At 38.6% G+C, this 21514-nt stretch overlaps 1 protein-coding gene across 1 annotated transcript in view; it reads left to right on the forward strand.

Annotated features, from left to right (window-relative positions):
• The first annotated feature begins 520 nt into the window (after window positions 1-520).
• Window positions 521-21514, forward strand: part of bmp7b (bone morphogenetic protein 7b) — a 33204-nt gene continuing 12210 nt past the window's right edge. The window contains exon 1 of the mRNA XM_044119697.1: window positions 521-3008. Coding sequence (XP_043975632.1) covers window positions 2609-3008 — 400 coding nt within the window. The 5' untranslated portion in view covers window positions 521-2608. The remainder of the gene's footprint in view (window positions 3009-21514) is intronic.

The following is a 21514-nucleotide window of genomic DNA, read 5'->3' on the forward strand; positions in this document are numbered from 1 at the left end:
GGTTTGTCTGCCCCTCTCTGGACACAAACTGAGGAGCTATTGGAGGGGATTTGACCTCACCAACCCTACAGCATAGGAAATAAAGCACAAGAATCACATACTGAAAGAAAGTGATGAAGAGTGGAAGAGGTGGATTTTCATTCAAACCCCTTTTAATGGTCCCGGTCAGAAGCTGCTGTATTGTAAACACCTGCAGCCATTAGCTGGATCTGTCTGAGCACCGGATAGTTTACAAGTCCCCATTGAGAGGCCTGTTAAAATCAAATGGAATCTGGTGTACAGAAAAAGCATGCAAAATGTGAGGTGTTTTAAACAATGTAACTGAAAAAAGCAGAGAGGAATGCTTTTGAAGACAAGAATAGTAGTATTAAAGGGGGGGAGGGTGAGTTATTCTGCATTGCAATTCCTATTCTTTAAACTTTTTTTTTTTTCAAATTTTCTCATTTAACAAATGATGTGTTCTGGGGATTTTATGCAAAAGTCCAGCACAAAAGCAGAGCATAATTTCACTGAATATTTTTGATTTTTTTCACAAAAATATGAAAGGTGTGTTGTGCATGTGTATTCGCCATTGTTACTATCATATCCCTTAATAAAGACTAGTACAAGCAGAAGTATTCAAAAGTACCGTAACCTACAGTAATTGCTAATCAGAGCCCACCTAAACGCACTTTAAAGCTGCTCAGTTTAATCGTTGGAAAACATTACTGAACAAAAAGCATCATGAACACCAAAGAAAACAGCATGAGGGTCAAGGAGAAATTTGTAGATAAGGTTTAAGAAAAGTTAGCTTTAAACATTTTTTACATAGTTTTGAAACGCTCATACAGCCCTGCTCAACCTATCATCTAAAAATGGAAAGCTACTTAGATGTGGCTGTTCACTTGAGCCAAAATGTCAGGAGAGGAGAGCACGTAAGAAGCAACCAAAAGGTAACTATGGAGGTGCTGCAGAAATCCACATCTCAGTTGGAATAATATGCTAAATAACAGAAAAACAAATCCAGACAAAAAACACACATTAAAACACACATAAAATACGAATAAAGCAAATACAAGTAACATGTCAGCTCAAGCCGGGTCAAAACCTATTGAAGAAAGATGCTTAAAAGACTTAGAAGTTGAGAGCGAAGAGGCCTGTCTAATAGTCAAAGGGAATACACTCCAAAGGAGTCACAAAGTCAATTTGATCTCCTCTAAGTTTCTGCCTAGTGTTTAGGACAGCTAAAAGCAGCTGATTGGCTGTTCTAAGAGCTTGCAAAGGAAGATAAGTCTGGTATAAATCATATAGGTAAGACCACATAGATATTTATAAGATTTTTGAAATTAACACTAGAATGCTCAGACTCCTCATGAAGTGGATTGCAATATTTAAGATATTCAAGAAAGAAAAATGATCACAAATAGACGGTGAAAACCATCAGAATCGCTAAAAAGCAGTTTAAATCTGTAACTTTAACAATGTTAAAGCAGAGCAGCAGCCATATTGGATAGTGAACTCCGGACTGCTTGCTGACCTCCAAATTTCCCAGTGAGAATTCCAACCTCAACTGGCATTCTTGATAAGTTTCCAACAGAAACATAAAAAATTCAACTTCTGAGCACAGACATGATGCACCACAAGTGTTTCATCTATCACAGCGATGCTGACAAACTTACAATAAGAGATCCTTTGCAAAGAAGATGGGAAATTTGTTTAATGTCTGTATACTTATACTGCCTTGTTAAACTCTCCTGTATTAATTCTTTTGAGGTTCCCATGCTTGCAGTGTGCTCGAAGCAGCCGTGATTTTTGCTTATACCCTCGAGCTATAGCTCTGAATGTATCTGCGCCTTTTTGACATCAAAGAACAACAGACTATAAAGCCTGGGCTCAAACCCACATGACCCCTTGTATTCAGACCGTGCACCTGCAGATTAGGCAGCGCAACAACTGCATGTTGCAACGGCTCCCACGGTATCGAAGTAATCCCTGACGAAAAATGATTACTCTTTTCAATGATGTGTGTTTCTAAGCCTTCACTGAAATCACCAGTTTTATTGTTGTCAGTGAATTCTCGCAAACGAAAGGAATTTAAATGCAACAACTCATACTGAAGCACCGTAATACCTATCCCATATTCACTTCGTTTTCTATTTTGCACGTGTCGCTTGGAGACCTTTTCCAACGGGCAACAAAGCAAAAGTCGCTCTTGCTTCAGAGAGAGAGAGAGAGAAAGAGAGAGCATATGCGCCCTCTTCGTCTTTCTTTCCCTCCTTCTCCTACTCCTCCCAGCGCTCAGCGCCTCCTTACAACTTGTTTAGTGAAATGCATGCGCTCGCAGTCTCCTCTCCGCAGTTGCATGCTGCACCGCAGTTGGTAACTTTTAACCGCAAGGATTTGAATGAGGATCGAGGCGCGCGCTACTTCAATCCATCCAGAAAAGTGATTTATTAAAGGACTTTTCCGCTGACTTGATGAATCACTTAGAAAGGTTCCCCTCACCATGAGGGACTGTAAGTGATTTTTGGATATTGATTACAGGGTTGCCTTGCTGTTAAGAGTTCCATATATTTTCTTCTGAGTTTCGGCGATCAGCTATTGGCGCAATTACGCACGGAGAGGCGCAATGGCACATATTCTGGACAGGCATGCGCCCGTTTTGCTCTTGGTGTGGAGCTACTGCGTGCTGGCGGATATAACCTTTACGAACTTTACCTTGGACAATGAGTTCCACTCAAGTTTTATCCACCGCCGGCTGAAGAGCCAGGAGCGCAAGGAGATGCAGCGGGAGATCCTGTCGATCTTGGGGCTGCCGCACCGGCCGCGGCCTCACCTCCATGGGAAGCACAACGCTGCCCCGATGTTCATGCTGGACCTGTACAACGCCATGTCCACGGATGGGGACGAGACGAGATACTCTTACCCTTACAAGCCCATTTTCACGACACAAGGCCCACCGATTGCCAGCCTGCAAGATAACAACTTCTTGAATGACGCTGACATGGTCATGAGCTTTGTGAATTTAGGTAAGCTTCTGTATTCATTCAAGTCTTCATCAGCCTCTTTTCTTCCATAAGAAAAAACACAACAACCATATATATATATATATATATATATATATATATATATATATATATATATATATATATATATATATATATATATATATATATATATATATATATATATATATTCTTTTTTTTTCTTTTTTCCAAGTTGCGTCTGCCTTTCACTTAGATTAAAATATGTGAGAACTGGATTAGGGTCATTTTTCTTGCCATATCATCTGTAAGAACAGTTTATGAACCCTTCTGTTGTAACACCTGTGCGCGCGCGCACAATAACTGTGTTTATAAAACTAAAGCGCAGTTTCCCAGCTAATACCAGGAGAGTCAAATTCCACTGAACCCCTTTGTTAAACAGCTGAGAGGAACTATAATTTTCAGGTGCTTTAGTTGCGGATGAAGGAGCAGCTCGCAGCTAATATGTCAGCCAGGCCTTATCTGAAGAATGAGTCAACAGAGGAGTAGGTTCAAAGTGCACCACCGGGTCCTCCGTTCACTCTAATCTGGAGACATCCCTGTAGAAACGGAGATATCAGAATAATGTCAGTCAGCAGCGATTTCAACTTAGTTTAATCAGATTTGTTTGCAAATGAGTGAGTTGTGACTTTGTAGCATGCACTTCACATCGGTAATTAGTTTTTTTTTTTCTTCTTTTAGATGCAGTGCTTTACCTCGTATTGCCCCATTCAGGCATGGACTTAAATTCATTTCAATCAAATTTTATTTCATGGGGATACACGATGTAGTGAATAATTGTGGAAGAAAAGTTAATAAGTTTTTGAAATATTACAAATAAAAATCTGTGAAATATTGCGTGCATTTGTGTTAAGGTCCTCGGAGTTAATATTATGTTGAACCACCTTTAGCTGCAACGGTTGTCAGCCTGGAGCACATCTGATTGATGTGTTGCTCATTCCTCCTAAACCCTGTCAGATTGGAAGTGGGGCATCTGTGAACATCTTTTCAAGTTTTACCACAGATACTCAATTGGGCATCTGGGCTTTGACTGGTCCATTTTGACACCTCATTATGTACAGAACTAACGTGTTCTATTGTATATAATCATGGTTGCTGTTCTGCTTTAAGATTTAAGATATCTGCTCCATTCTCAAGTATTTTGCTGCCTTTAACAGATTTTATTTCAGGATTTCCCTTTATTTACCTCCACCTATCTACCTAAGCTCTAACTACCTTTACTGTCTGTGATAAAAAAAAAATCATCCCCACAGCATGATGCTGCCAGTATCATGTCACACAGTGGGATAATGCCTTCAGGGTGATGTGTAGATAGCTTTAGTCAGGTCCTCATAACACTTGGGATGTAGACCAAAATGACTAGAGCGGTCAGATACAGCATATATGACCGTGTATATATATATATATATATTTCTACTTGCTTTCCATCCTGGAAAGACCATTGTGTAAGTATCTTGGCAAGAAAGAGGGAGGTGACACTGGCTCCCTTCACTGCAATGTGTAATTACTGTGGGAGCTGATGTATTGTGACTATTTTCAACAGGCTGCAGTACAGATGGATTTGACCACATAGACTCACAAAGTCAAGAGGCAAGGCTGCAGCAGCCTCAAGGGGTAGCAGAGGGCTTTGGAGCCACAAAGGCAAGAGATAAACCCACTCTTAGGGCTTCTGAAAGATGGCTTCCACCAGAAAAAGTGGAAACTGTTTTATTGAATATACGTTAAAAAGGAGCAGAAGGAAAGTCACACTTCTGTTTTTATATCTTGCAGGTAATCTCATTTTAAATGAACTTTGGCCAGATGGAGCCTTTAAGGCACATGTTCATGTCTCTCATTTAGACACAAAGAGGGTATTTGTGATGACATTCTGTCACATGCTGCAAATATCAGTGTGGGTTTTTTTTCTGTTTCTTTGCAAAATTTTGCGTTTTTATAATTAAACATTTGTGGAAGACCTTTATTTCATTGCTTCATTACCTTTCACTTGAGAGCAGGAGGAAAAATTAAAGGGAGAAGGAGAGAGAGAAGAAAGTGATGGCAATTAAACTGACTGTTTCCTCTAAATTCCTTCTTTTCCACATTTGCACTTTGTGGCTTTTGTTTTCTCATTTAGGTTGTCTTGAGAGCTAAACAGGCACAGTTTTAATTTTAAAATACACTCCTCAAACTGCTGCATGACTCTGCATCTGTAAAGCCAACACATATAAGTCAGACTTTGCGCCCTGGTTGCAGCAAAGGCCCATTTTCATACACTGACCTACGTCTTTGTTAAAGTCCATATATAAGTCGTAGAGTGATTCGCTGAAGGAGCCACCAAATGACTTAATATGAATTCTTTGGCTAATCCTTCTCAATACGCTTTGTTTTTGCTTCTTGGAGCTCTGTTGTGAATCCAGAGGAGCCAGCTGAGGTTGTGTGTGGGTTTTTTGGGACAGACCCCAGGCCAGGGACGTCCTGTATTGAGTCACTGGAGTTTAAAAGCCCAGCTGTGTAAATGACTTACAGCATGCATTCAGAATTCACACTGCTACATGCAAACACAGGTCACCCAGACACTGGGTGTGAGCCAGACACAATCATGCAGCAACATAATACAACACACAAGTCTCTGAAGCTGACCACACAAAATGATACTGTCTTTCTACCTGTAGTGATTATTTACGGTGGTGCTTTTGGTCTCTGGCAGCATTAGCCCTCGGCCACTGTCTGCTAAAGCATTTCCTCCTTAACAAACCGCGACTTCCGTGGCTTTTGGCAATAGCTTTGGCCTGTAAAGTTCAGCCTATGTTGAACTGATGCACACCAATCCTTCTCCTCCCATTGGAGTAAAAACAATCACTCAGCCTAACTTGCATAACCCTTTTAGGTCTTTTTAAACAGAGGAGGTCTTGCTATTTAACCTTTGTTGTTTGCACACCGGATGACTAAAAGAGCAGCAGGCTCATCACCTGTGTCTGCACGTGTGTGTGTGTGCGTGTGCGTGTGCGTGTGCGTGTGTGTGAGGGAGGGAGTGGGGATCAGACCCTTTACAGTAAGATGTTATCATGAGGTATGTTAGTCACAGCTTCCTTGTTTTCCCTCTTCTCATGCAACCCCACATCGACTATAACTATGACCGAAAGTTGGAATGACACAACTTTTCAGTAAATCGGAGGTCTAATAGAGCCACAATGTCCCAGTATTTTTGTTATTTGACTGAAGATGAAGGCAAGACCTTTCACCCTGTATGCTATCCTCAAAAAAAAAAAAATAAATAAATGCAATGATTTTTTTTAACATTATTCAAAATTATCCAAACTCTAACAGCCTCAAGCTCCAAGGCTCCAACTTACAGAATTAAAGCTTTATGATTTGATGTTTTCTAAAATTACATTTATGGCATTGGATGTGTTCACAGCAAAAACAAACACATTATAGCACAAAAATATTTATATCACATAATTTGAGGGTGGGTATGCTAGTGTTACTCATATTGGTTGGTCTCCAAACCCATGCAGTTTATGGTAATTTTTCAAAATATATTTTTGGCTTCACTTTCTTTACTTCTCATAAATTAATTTATTATTGTCAGGTCTTTATGGAGTGAGAAAATATTTCAATGATCATATAGGTTTATTTGATGATAGATTGTATTTCCTTAAATAAATTCTGCTTTTGTTGAGCCTTAATGCTGGATGTAGGCTTTTATCTGGTTAATCAGCATTTGTGTGTTTATAGGAGAGATTGTACCTTGCAAAAGTATTTACACCCCATTTACATCGCATTTTGTATTAGCTGCTGAGATACAGAAATACAAAGTAGTCCAAAGTAATAGCAAAAATAAAAGTGTCATCCATTTGTGATTTGAATTTCAGCTCTCTATCAGCTTTACATGTCTTGGGGTGGACCTCTGTTTGCATATTTATCTTTGGAAAATGGCTCAGTTTCATCCAGATTAGAAGGAGAGAGCATATTTGAACATCAGCTTTCCAGTCTCTCAATTAGATTTAGATCTGGATTTTAAATTGGTAATTCTAACATACGAATATGCTTTGATCTAAACTCTGTAACTCTGGAGCCAGAGTTACAGAGAATTGGTAACTTTGTAGCTACGGATTCTCACCACCTTCCTGCTGAGGTGGTGAACCTCCATGTCTGGTCTCAAATTTTCTGCAGCCTCTTAAGATTTTTTTTTCCAGGTTTTGGCTTGTCCGTAAACCGATCATCATGAACTTGTTTTTCTATCCCTGCTAAAAAAACAAAAAGAGACAGCTTACCCACAGCATGATTCAGCCATTATTTTATGGTGTGGATGGTGTGTTGTGATCATTGTGTACTAGTTTTTGGCCATACAAGGCAAAAAGATAAATTTTTGCTCTTATCTAATAAAATCCACATACATGGCATATTAAAAACTGCATATTTGACTTCTTGTTGTTTCCTTTCAACAACAGCTTTATTCATGCCACTTTTCCATACAGGCTAGACCTGTAGCATGTAATAGTTGTCCTGCTGATGGTTTCTCCCACCAGAGCAGCAGAGGTTTACAGAACCTGCAGAGTAACCATAGACATCTTAGCTGCTTCTCTGGTTCATGTCTTATTTGCCTGGCCTGACAGTTTTGGTGTTAAACGATGTCTTATGAGATTTCTGGTTCTGTTATATACATTCCATTATTGGCTGGTGGATTTAGTGGTGCTCTGGGATTTTCAAAGATTATTGTTCTGTAGCCTCTGCTTTACACCTGCTGTGTTTCTTGGTCTTCATGATCCTTTTTTAATGTTCACCAATAAACCACTGAGACCTTCATATAGCAGCTGGATCTATACTGAGATTAAATCACAAATGTTGAATTGTACTTATTAGGTGCCTTCCTATTTGTTCCAGTGGGATTTATAGCAAAAGGTTTGAATCCAAATGCACATGTCACTCTTCAGATTTTTAATTGTGAGCAATTTAAAATCACGTATCAATTCCACACCATTAAATATATTTGAAGTTCGAGTTTTATGCTTCAAAATGTGACAAAGGCTGTGGAGTATTAACCTGTGTTCATTGACTCATCCAGAAATGTCATTCTGTCTGGACTGAGACTGTTGTTGCGGTTGCAGAGGAAAAACATGTAAAAACGCAAACAAATATCAAACCACTGGGAAACGTGCTACAAGAGAGTATTTTAATTGTTCAGTGTTCTGCTGCTGTTAATCTAAACCAGATGGGATTCATCTCTCAGGTTGAAAAACAGTAAACAAATAAAGTACAGCTGGAATTTTTTCCACTCTCATAGCTTCACTACTCGTGTTGTCTCAAACTTCTCATGTTGCCAGTTCCACTTTTCGCAGAACCGATGCATGCTAAAGTCATGCTTATGTACAAACCAAGTAATGAGAGGAGGCAGAGGTTCTCTGTGTTACCTTTGTGACCTGATCGGGCACCACCTGGCCCTCGCCCGTTTGCTGCACCCATCTCTTCAAGTTTCTTCAGTGTTATTTTGTGGCTTAGAGGCAACATTGTGAACAGCAGGAAAGAAGAAATGTCAAACTGGTAAATTAGTTTAAAAATTTAGAGGCTTTGGCTTTCGGACAGAACTCTGTCACCAGCTTGCTCTCTTACTACAAACTCAGAAGCAGTTGTGTCATTCTGTTGTAACATCAGAGGATTGTTTCACAGTTAATCAGGCTCTAATCTGTTTTTTTTTTTCTGTGAAGAGCTTCAATATAAGTTTCAGCAACAAGCTCATATCTCTCCTTCATCCTCTCCCCACCCTTCTCTCTATTGTGCTTTGCATTCCTCTCAACAGTGTGCTGCCTGTGATGCTGAGGTTAATACAGATGTTTCTCTCTGTCTGTGGGCCAAAGCAGCTGTGCAGAGAAACTTTATCTTTTCAGAGTCCAACAAGTCCTCTCGACTCACCCTCCACCAGCACATCTGGCCCAGTGTCCAGGCTCTTTTCACCCCCCGCTCCCCCACACACACATGACAATCTGACACCAGATATCCCCATCTGATATCCTCCTGAAACGAGCCGTATTGATTGGCGGTGTCGGCCTCTGAGTTTTAATTAGTTAGTTATCATATGGTCCCTGCAGTGTTTTCTGGTGTTTAGTCTTCAACCTCCTGATCTAGCCTTCACCTCCAGAGGTTTACACCTCCTGTGCTTCCAGACATAAAACATTTCAACACTTTCTCGAGTTCTTTTGTATGTTTTTCCACTCCCCACCTCTCTTCTCACACACATAAGCTCATAAACACGCACTTTTTATGACTGTTTGTACCTCTTTTTCTCAGTATCTCTTTGTAAATTCAAACAAAAAAATTTTTGTTTTTTCTTAAATCTTGCTATCAATTGTTGTCAGCTTGTTTAAAAGCAGATAAATCACTGTCTTTCTGACTCTAAAGCAAAAAGGTTTCTCAAAATATGTCTGATGCAGTCTTTCACATGTGAGCAATAGAAAAAAATCAATATGTGCTAAAAGCCAAGTTTTAAAACTCTGTGCATGGAACCTGTCCTTGACAGTGTTTGTTTGCCTTTTGTCCTCTTCCAGATTTATGTAGTCCTTTGAGTGTGCGCTCCCGGGGGAGTCGAAACACACGCATGTGCACGGCTGCCTACAAGTGCAGAGAAATGTGTGCTCGGTTTTATGTGATCAAAAGCAACATCTCTGCAGCCAATTATTGTTATTGAAGGCAGGTTTTTCATTGCTGCTGAACAGGGAGTGTGCAGAAGCAGATAAATGCTGCAGCTGGTACAGACAGCCCGGTCTTCCTGTCAGGTAGTTACTCATACAGGATTTGATTTAATGTATCAAGGTCTGTTGAGGATATACAGGTGCATGCTCTTGGGGTATGCTATCGTTTTTTTGTTTTTTTTTTGTTAAACTGGTATATGCAGAACTATAAGACTTTATCCATTCTTCTTCAAACAATATTATCTGTGATCTATAATTTAAGGACTTTCCATAAATTTTGACTCATATTTAGTTATGGGTAAACTTTGAACTTAGCCATTCCATTGAAGCTTTGGCTGTATTCTGAGAGCCATTGCTCTGCTGAGGTAAAGCGTCACCTCTGCCTCAAGTCTTTTGCAGCTTCTAGACATTTTTTTCCAGGACTGTCCTGTATTAAGCTTCTTCGGGCACCTTCTCATCCACTCTGACTCGCTTCTCTTTCTCTGATGAAACTGCGTCTCCCCCTGCATAATGCTGCCACCACCTGGTTTGTGGGTAAGGACAAGTGTCGGCTTTCCACCACATGCATGTCTCATCAGAACAACTTCTTCCGCATGCTAACGTGTTTTGTTGCAAACTTTAAAAATTACTTTTTTTCAATGGTGGCTTTTTCTTCCAGATTCTAATGACTCAATTCTTGGGATATTGCTTAATCCTGCTTTAACCTTCTCCAAACCCTCATCCCAGACCTGGTTGATGTGTTTGTTAGTCTCTATGATGCTGTTTATTCTCTAACAAATCTCTGAGGTCTTCACAGAGCACCTAAATGTATTCTGAGGTTTATACGGGTGAACTCTATTGTAGTTTCAGTTGCACTGGATTTTATGGCTGGATTCAAATACATATCACATTGAACTTTTTAGATTTTTCTTTTAGGAAAAGGAAAGTAAACTATGTGTCATTTCCCCTAAACTTCACAATTATCCACTACTTTGAGTTGGACTATTACATAAAATCCCAAAAGCAGATTCCAGTTGTATTTGTAACATAATATAAACTCGAAGCAGCGTGAATACTTTTTTAGGCACCGAGTACCGAAAAACACAATCAAAAGAATCTCAGCCTGAATGAGTTTCAGGCGTATTTACAAAGTCCACACCATGCTATCCAGAAATATCACACTTTTTACTTTTCCATTTATGACTTTGCAAACTCACCTGTTGAACCCAGGCAACCCAGAATGACATCTGGTGGTACACAGCCTCAGTGTGCTTGGCCAAGTTAAGGCACTTGCTGGGAGAGATGATGAAATACACTGTGGGTGGGACTTGATAATGTGGCCAGTGGTCAAAAAGCACAGATGTACAAAGCAGCGGGCGTTCTTGCTCGGCTTCAATGATGGAATGACCTGCTTCTCTGCCAGGAATGCTGGGCTCATCTGAGTTTTTTTGTTTTTGTCTTCTAAGCTTACTCTTGTTTTCTAAGTCTCGATTTTCTCTAACTGTAGCCTCAAGCCCTCACAAGATAATTTGGTTCTCTAATTATTTGTGGGGAAAACAATGGAGCTAGATAATGCACTTAATATTAGAATAAATATTAACCCTTTTATTTTACCATCTGGGCTCCTTTGGCCAGGACTTATCAGAGAACAGCAGTATCTAAGACTCCCCTGCACTCCTCTGACGACGGGTACCAAGCAGTGAAGCTCAGAGGGCAGATGTAGGCCAGAGCACAGCCAGAGATCCTGGGACCAATAGCTCCACTGCTACAATAACAAATATAACGCTCTTTGCTTGGTACTGGGGCACTGGTAGGGCAGAGTTGACAGGAGGAATGAAGTGGGAACAGTAGATGAAGACAAAAAAGAGAAAATGCCAAGAGAATAAATTTTTTGATGTCTTTAAAGTGCCTTGAAAAATATTCATTGACCTTTTTCACATACTTTTATGTTACATACAAAAATCTCAATATCATTTATCTGATAGACCGTCTAAATGCAAAGGACGTTTGGTAAAAAACAAACGTCACTCTGAGCATATCACCCCCATGATGAAACATGGTAGTGGCAGTATCATTTTGTGTCAAAGTCTTCAAAAAGCTTTGAAAAATTGGTCGCAGCTAGTCAGTTATGTAAAAGTGAGAACTGGGAAAAAAATATCTGTTAATGGCTACAGTTAATGAGACTGGGCAAGAGTTTTCTTTTCAGCACAACATTGATCCTAGATCAAAGCTGAGCTTCAAGCGCATTCATGTGGTAGAATACCTCAAACTTAATGTAACTAAAATATAAATAAAATTTCTGTAAATGTAAATTATCCAGTCTGACTGATCTTAAGATAGTTTGCCCCAAAAATAAGCCATAATAATTTTTTTTCATACATATCCTAAATAATGTACAGCTATGTTTGCAGCATACAATTGTTCGACAAAATATTGACAAAACGCACATCATGCATTTAGAATTTTAGGTTTAATTTTGAAAACCATGTGCTATTTTTAGTGGTGAGCCTCGCTAAAAAAATTTTAGTGAGTTAATTAAATTATCAATCATTTTTTTTCAAATTATCTGTTATACATCAACAAAAATAAGCAAATCAAACCACATTTTGTTGTTAAATTATTCACTGAACAGACATATGAGCTAGGTATTTGTTTTTAATCTGTAATTAAGATGTTAAAAGTCCAGCCCTAGTTATGTAGGGGTCAACCTACATCACTAGGGCTAGTTATATTTTTGCTGTGTTATTCTAAATAAAACTATCATTTTAACTGGCTCAGAAAAGCAAATTTTGGTTATGATCTAATCCAGACAGTTTATCACTGTTGAAAAAATGTTCCAAACCAAAAACTGAACTATAACTTGAATGAAGACCATCCATCCATCCATCAATTCATTTTCTGTTCACCCTTGTCCCTAATGGGGTCGGGAGGGTTGCTGGTGCCTATCCCCATATTCCGGGCGAGAGGCGGGGTTCACCCTGGACAGGTCATCAGTTTGTCGCAGGGCAACACAGAGACATACAGGACACACAACCATTCACACTCACACTCACACCTAGGGAGAATTTAGAGAGACCAATTAACCTGACAGTCATGTTTTTGGACTGTGGGAGGAAGCCGGAGAACCCGGAGAGAACCCACGCATGCACAGGGAGAACATGCAAACTCCATGCAGAAAGACCCCGGGCCGGGAATCGAACCCAGGACCTTCTTGCTGCAAGGCAGCAGCTCTACCAACTGCATCACTGTGCAGCCCCTGAATGAAGACCAACTAAGCGGAAATCAAAGAACTATTCCATACTTGTGCTTGATTTGTTCTGATAGAGCTGAAAATTAAGGTGACAGAACTCTCTGATTGGTGGTACTTCATCTGTGCAGCAACAGGCCTTTGTCTTTTAGAGCTACTGATTATTGGACTCTTTGAAAAATGGTCTACTGGTTCCAGTTGAACATAAAATTCCACCTTCCATTGTATTAATTGTCATACGTATTTCATTTTTGTCTCCACATTTCAACTGGTTCAGTTTAATCGTTTTGTTATCATATTGTAATTGATATTTACTATTTAGGTTACTGGTGACTTTACACTCTGTGAAACACTTTGGTAGTTTCAAGTACCCTGTAGTAGCTAAAAAGACATCCTAATAAAATACATTGAATTTTGTGATAGTTAAGTGTTAAATAAAGCATCAAGGTGCAAGGGATATTATTTTGTGTTAGTACCTTCACATAGTGTCTGCATCTTGAATGTGGGGTTGTAAAGGCTTGTGAACCTCTTTGTCAGTGCAGTTATGACTGTTCAACACAGTAAAACCCTATTTCGAGCCACCTATCCTGCCCAGCCACCAGCTGCACTATGAAATGTGTGTTAGGTCTCCAAACAGAATATTGTGTTAGCGGAAGCCTATAATGCTGACCAGAGTTCTCAGAAGGCTCCAACAGTTAAATAAAAGCCTGCAAAAGTCAAGAAATGGCCTCATACAAGAGGATTTATGACAGGTGATGAAACATTGCATATGTGTCAGGATAATATACGAATTGGCTGTGACTGGTTGCTATTTGGTAGGAAAAACGAGCAGCTGTCTTTTCCATCTATTTCCTCTGGAGATATTTATTTGTGAAAAACCAAAGTTAATAGGCTGTGAGAACCAAAATAAACAACAAGCTGATAAAATCAAAGTGCCAATCATGTGCGTACAAGGTGCAGCACTGGGATGCAGGGGAAAATCTTAAAATGTTTCCCCTCTTGCCAACGAGCGCACGACATGTGAGTTTTCCTGAGGTCTATAATAGGAGCTGGCTTGGCTCAATGAGGAGGGTGTGGTTCCTGTGGCCTCCAAATTAAAGAACATAAAAACAAGGGGATGAGGAGAAGAGGGGGTGAGTGGGGTAAAACTGAATGGCTGCGGTATGGTGACTCTGAGTTGTTTTATCCGGGAGGAAGTGCAAATGGTTAAAGTGGCATTAGTGCTTGGAGATGCCTTGCTGCTTGGCACCAAAACATTTTCTCTCTTCACTCCTGCTGTGCTGCTCATTATATCGCACAACAGAATGAAGATTGATGAAAATGTAGTTATGTTGTTGCCAATCTCACTAATCTAAAGCCTTTGTAGCCAAGCAGCATTGTGTTGTTCACCCTCACCCAGAATAGATCAGTGTGAGGGTCTAAAAATAATTCAAAATGGGGATCAACAAAGGAAAAAGGAATATTTTTGTAATTTTGTTTTAAATTCTCCCAAAATAACTAAATTATTTTTACTAAAATTAATTTCTTCAGTTTTCATAATTTAGTCTCAGACCTTTCAGAAACACACACATACACGCACACACATGCCCACACACACATACATTTAGTTGTACAAATAAATCTTTTCTTCTTTTGTAGATTGTTTATTCTAAGTCTTGAAAGGTAAAGTTGTTTTTAGTTTTTAGTGCAGATCACTTTACCAGCATTTATCAGCTGATAAAGTATCAGCAGAACTGTCTCTGCATAAGTATTGAGTCTGTGTGTTTTTATTAGTAGGCATATTTCTTCTAAGAAGAGTCCTAGATGAACGAATGCCCCTTTATGGATTCTTATTTTTTGATGTATGACGAAAGTGAAACATTCAGAAACCACAGAGTTAAATTCTCAAGAGCTGAAAATGTGACATGTTGATTTATTCATTCTCCACCTTAATCTTGGTGATATTTCTGTAGGAATAGATTATTCTATGAAAAACCTCTGGTAATATATATATACTCCAGAATTCATATTTACAACTTTCACTCTGTCAGCAAAAATCTCACAGAGAAATCTCTCTGTTCTGGTTTAGCTACAACCATCCAAGGAAGAAACTATGGTTTCTAAAATGACAAACAGCACTACATAAGGCATGGTTTTATTTATTTATTTTTAAATAATGATTAACATAGTTACATTCTAGTAACTCATCAGTGCATAGAACACTCTTTCCACCCCTGAACATATGATCAATAAAAATTGTCCAATAAATAATAGGGCTATACATTTGGGATATAGAAATATTAAACTCAAAATAATTTCCATTTCACTCTAAAATTAAATCATATTTGTTTTACCTTCATCTGAGATGAGATCATTCAAAAACTTAATATGCTGTTATTCAAAATAAAAAGTCAGTTCCTAATATCGTCCTCCTAATCTTCGAAAAAGAATGATACAAGTATAACTACATTATCCTATATGAAAACAATTATAGTTCCATGTTTATTTGTTTGCATTCACACCATCAGAAAAAGCTTTATTACACATAAGAATGCTGATGAAGGAAAATCTTTGTACACGTAGCATACTACTGCCAAGTAATAGGTATTTATTTTGAATTCATTTTGCAGTAATCTTTGCATTTTTGTGATCATTAATGCTGTTGTTTGTATGCATCTTTGAGAACTAAAAGTCAACTTTTAAACAGATAGTTTTTCTTTTTCCTTACAAGTAGGGAGTTGGCAGTCGTGTGAGAAAACAGTTTTAATACGCTTGTTATTCTCAATTTAACTTTAGGCAATAATAAGGTATTCTTAGTGGTAGCAAACATCATGGTTAAGGCTAAATTACATTTATTTTGAAATGCCACTCGCACGGCAATAACCAATTTTTTTCGTATGACTCACATTTACCGCTTCCTGATTATGTTTACAAAATGCAAATAGTTGCCTTAGACAGAACTTGGCTGAGGTTTTTAACTGGTCTAGATTTAATCTACATTAACAAAAAATTATAAACAATAATAATTACATTAAAAGATTTAAAAAGCTAATCCGTTGTCCTGGTGCGTTTCAAATTTTTTGATTCAAAATTTTATAATTTTCCAAAAGTATTTTTACACCTTGATCTTTTTTTTCTTCTTACATATTGTCAAGTTGCAACCACAAACTTTACTATAAATGTTTTTGTGATAGCCATTGTCAGGGGAAAAAAGTTATAAAACATTCAGACTTAGGCAGCAAAGAAAACATCTGGAACAAGATGCGCTGTTCAGATCAAACCAAAATTAAAGCTTTCGGCCTTCATGTAAAGGTCTGTGTGGAGGAACACTGACACTGTACATCACATCGAACAGTTCTTGCCACCCACCGTGGTGGCAGCATCATGCTGAGGGCATGCCTTATTTCAGTAGAGACAGGGAAAATAGTCAGAATAGATGGGAAGGTGGATGAAACTAAATATAGGTGAAGGTTCACCCTCTAGAAGGACAATGCCTTTACAGGTGCAATTAAAAAGTTAATTATTCAAAAGTGCATTTATTTTAGCAACTCAGTGAAACACAGTATTTAAATTAATTTAGTCAAAATCAGATGTTTTCAAGCTTTTATGTCTTAATTATGACATTCCATGTGTAGTTAATGAAAACATGATGCAAGAAATGAGTATTTTATCAGACCACTAGAAATACATTTATAATACAGAGATGTGGGGATAATGTATAATGATAAGAATCTGCTCTAAGGTTGTTATTTCCAAATGGTGGTTTTAATCTGATTAGAACACATATTCTATTTTACTTATGTACCTGCACATGACCACAGAATGGTTTAGATAATCTATATTAAGGATTGTGTAACGAGCAAAGAGACTGGTTTTGCTTTTCCTTCTCTGCCTCCCCATCCGACAGTGAAATTTCAGCAAAAAGTCTAACTATTCATTTAAGTAAAGAACCCATAACACAGTTGAAGTAAATGAGAAAAAAAGTACCACTTCGAGATTCTTTTTTCAGTAAAATGCATTACTAAGAGCTCCAGGTTGTTTATATATCCTGTATAAATCTGTGGTCCAGAGTGCCCAGTGAAGCATGAGGTGGAACCAAGCACAGGAGTTTATGGGTGTAGAGGGCAAGCAATTTTGATGTCTGCTGTGAGAAGGAGGGTAAAGAGGTCAGCAAAGCCGGAAAGTTTGGCCTGACCGCAGGTCTTCAATGTAAAGGCTTTTCTTCCTGTGGTTACTTTCTTTGCTTCCAGTTAAACTCGTAGGCATGCATTAGTGACTGTACACACTGACACACTCTGAAAACAGCCTCGGAGGTAAGTTAATGATCACTAAGTGTGAGTAAGTTATAGTATTAAACTCTCTTGACCCTCGGATCTGTCACAACCTACGGTGCAAATACATCATGCTGATATGATGTCATTAGCACTTACTAGTGAACAGGATGTTTCCTAATGTGCTAATCGCCCTTTTGTGGGTACTCAATCCAGCCCAGGAGTTCAAACTGTCTTTATTGTTTATAGGACAAACATCATAAAAAAAGTCTGCTCCTTCCTTTTACTGTTTTTCTTCGCTGGTCTCCTTTTAGAGTGTGGAAACTTTGACATGTTTCGGGAGTGCAGTTTAAAATACAGTATAAAAATACAGAGTCCCTGGCATATTCTGCTGTTTATAACCTCATACTCAATTTGTGGAATGATCCAGCACCTTTTGGGATTTTTGTTAACAGGTGTCCTTATTAGTGTAGCGCTCTAGGGTGATGTTGTGGCAATGAACTCTCGGGATTGAGGGAAGCAAAGCTTAAGTCGACAGTTGAGAAAAGTGAGAGGGGTGCCGAGGGTGAGATCCCCTCCCGGCGAGAAGCGGAAGACTGCAAATAGGACTGAGGGGTGTGAGGGTGCCCGACAGACACTTGTGCTAATGTGAGCCGTCAGATATGTCTGCTGGCGCTCCGGAGCCTGAGGTGTTGTAGAAGTGTCTTAAGTTTACATGATAGCAGGAGAGGTGGAGAAAGGAAATGGGGAAGAAGGAGGAAAGGGGGGAGAGGAGTGTAGACAGAAAAAAAAAAAGAAAAATCAGCCTCCTTATCATCAGCCGGACTTTGTTCTTAAAGGAATAGTTTGGAGTTTTTGAAGTTTTGGTCTTTGAAGTTGTCAATAGTAAAACTTCCCTTGCCTATGGAAGACATGTCAGATCATGATTTGTCTTCAGCAAAGTGAATAAATCACCAGAACAGAGAAAGGGTAACAAGGAGTCAGACCCACATTTCAGCTTATTTAGCTTTGGAGACAACTTTAGCTGAAATGTTAAAGGGGATATGATGTTATAATGCAGTTAAGTCGAAACTCATCCCCAACCCTGGCAGTTTTAGAGTACCATTTGCTTTACCATTTACAGAAAATAGACACAAAGAGCTACCAAGCAAGTGAATATATAAGAACAAGAAAGGATTCATGATTTAAACTTGTGATGTGTAGCGCACAAATCTGCTGCAGGAAATATCAGTAGATATTTAATCTTAAACGAAGTAGTAAAATCTTAATTGGATGCCTTTAATTTAAAGTATGTAGAAAAAATATGGGTACTATCTCTGTCTAATCATTGAGAAGGTTTCAAACTAAACTGAAGGTGTGTTGACGAAATGAGAAAGAAACTCATAATAATAAGGTATAAGTAGGTATCAGTAGGTTGTTAACCTCATATTCTGATGACTCCCCTTCACCTACCTGTCAGCTGGCTGAAATATTTACAACAAAGACAAAGTAGACGGCTGGAAATGTTTTGGTGAAGAACATCAAACATAAGGAGCGCCTCCCATCACTTACATTATGTTTGCACTATTTAAGAAAAAATAGTAAAAGCAATCAAGCTTATATGCAACGTTTGTACATATTTGTTAATATAGTGAAAGAGTGAAACTACTTTATTTTTGCTTTAAGTTATTACATCTCATGCTGGCACCTACATAATAACAAGTTACCTCAAGTCCTGACTTTATCTTTTATTTTTACTCACACAACATTTTTACTTTTACACATCTTTTAGACAGGATTATTGGCTGTTTGAAGGAAGGAAATCAGATCTTGGAAATCCATTACTTCAAAAAGCTCTTTTAAAGACTGGCTTACTTATAGATTTATTTCTCTTTCAGAAGCTACCCTGAGGTAACTCATTTTATCTGGGAAAATATACCTGGCAGGAATGACAGGATAAGATTTGGATCAGACTCATTCAGAGGTTAACATCCCACCGGACAATGATTATGAATGCACTTAACAGGTATGGATTTTTAAGGTCTGCTGTTTTTAGGTAAAGATGCACTTTTTTCTTGCCCAAGAGTAGAACTAGATATTTTCAGACAAAAATTGTGCTTTGCTTTGCAGTTTTTTTGCCATCTGAAAAAAAATACATTCAGATGTTGTCTGATTTCTTTGAATCAGATAATTTGTTTGGATCTTCTTGAATCACCAGTTGCTCGCTTCAGTTGAAGCATGTCCCTCTGTGCCCCTCAAGACTCTACAAAGTTGTGTAGACAGAGCGGTTGGTAATATTTTGTTATCAAATTAGCTCTTCAAATAAATCCTTTGGGTATGTTCTCCATCTCACCCAGCAAAAGAGAAGCTCCTGTGTGCTGCTATGTGACATAGCTACAGTAAAATAAAAAAAAGAGAAAGACTTTTCTTATTTTCATTTTTAACATTTTAACGTCTTAGTTGATCTGGATTGTTTATAAATGTCAAAACTTTAACACCTTATCCAAAACTGCTCTGGAAAACACAGTGGACAATATGGGTGTTTCAATTATATACAAATTTAGGTACTTAATGGTAAAAAATTGCATATCTAATGTCATTGATCTGTAATGCTTTAAGTGCATAAACTGACTATGGAAAAGAGCACACTACACTAATTTAATTATAAAATAAGTAGAAAACTCACAGGAAGCATATTATATGGAGCACTGGCAAAGTAACGATACAGAGGAAAGGCTGGAGAAAAGCATTGAGTGCAGGTGAGTTAATCAGGGGGATTTGGAACAGCTGCAGAGGACAGGATAACAGGGAGGCAGAGGAATGGTATAATTAACACAGAGGGATGTTAACTAGACACAAAGAAAACTACGCACTTTCTGTGGAGAAAAGTCTAACACTAATCTTAGACTACAAACTAAAGTACACAGAAAACACAACGCAAAAATAAGTAAGAGACCTAAAGGAATGAGCCTGTATGGTAACACCTTACTAACAATAATAGACACAAATAAATTAACTCAAGATGGCAAGACCTTTCAAACTTGAACAAACATCTAAGAAATGATCAAAAGCACATGAAACACCTGAAAATAGTGTCCCAAAGATCATTATTTTTCACTTGTTTGTTTGACTTAAAGTTTGCACCATTAATACAAAAACAAGGCAATTTTTTCTTGAAAAAAAAACCAACTTTGAAAAATAAAGTTAGCTCGTTCTCATAGAAAACTTGAATGCACATGACATTTTATAAGTTAAACAAAGTCTTCATTTTCTCATTTGATAAATAGAGGAGAGAAAAATCCCACTTTGGAGACTGAGGGTATTAGCATTTTAGGTCCCAATGATCATTTTCAAGTAAGCAGAATTACTGAAAGGAAGCTCTAACCATGAACGGAGATTAACCCAGAGCTCTTTCAGCCATCCCCCTCATGCTTACCAGGTGCATGATAAACTGTAGGAGGATGGAGCAGACTTTGCCATCTCACCATGTCTGAGTTTGCTGATTTGCACGTGTGTGGCCAGCTCACTGTGTAAGCTCGCTTTTCTCTTTGCATGTGTCTGTTGTCGTGTCTCTAATTATGGATTACAGAAAGCCATAATGATTGTGTTAGTGTACAGTGACGCACAGGACCCGTCACTTTACAGACGCTGAGAGTTTGTGACTGGATGAGCTGCATCTGAATTAAATGTGCACGACTCAGAGCAAGGAGCTCACATGGCATCACAGGGTGTGTTCGCCAGATTTTTGGCGTGTGTGACACAGGTGGGGTGATGGCTACTCACTTCCTTCAACAGGAAATCATAAATGCACCCACTTAGCTTTAACCTTGCCTCTTCCTCTCATCTAATGACTGCCATACTCCCTCAATGGCCTGTAGGAGAATGAAATGGCAAGCGGAGTCTTTATTGTCCTTCAATTGTGCTGATGAAATCCATACATTAAAGGGTGGAAATGAGACAAACAGTTACTATGTGAGTTTTACAGCAGTGTCCAGCTGTTTTTATGGGCAGAAATGAAAAAAAAAAAAAAAGGAATTTGCTGTAAAAAAAAATATGGGAGGCTGCTCAGTAAGCTGGAAAACAGGTCTGCCTTTCTAAATAGAGGGGAGTGCACCTGCACTGGAAGACATGAGGTGGGAAGAATACCAGGAGCAGATGAAGAATGAGCAGGCATGGAGCAGTGAAATGTAAAATATGCAGTGCGTGTGGGGAAGTTTACTTAATGTCTACTTTCCTGTAGTGGGTTTGTCTTTCAAGTTAAAAATACCAACATCTGTACCCTGAAGGAGATATTCCATTACAGTTTGGGATCTTTTTGAAATGCCTTTTCTGTTGTGTAGGTGATTCCCCCGTCACTTGTCTTAAACA

Source organism: Gambusia affinis, linkage group LG01, assembly GCF_019740435.1.
Source record: "Gambusia affinis linkage group LG01, SWU_Gaff_1.0, whole genome shotgun sequence".
In the NCBI taxonomy this organism is placed as follows: domain Eukaryota; kingdom Metazoa; phylum Chordata; class Actinopteri; order Cyprinodontiformes; family Poeciliidae; genus Gambusia; species Gambusia affinis.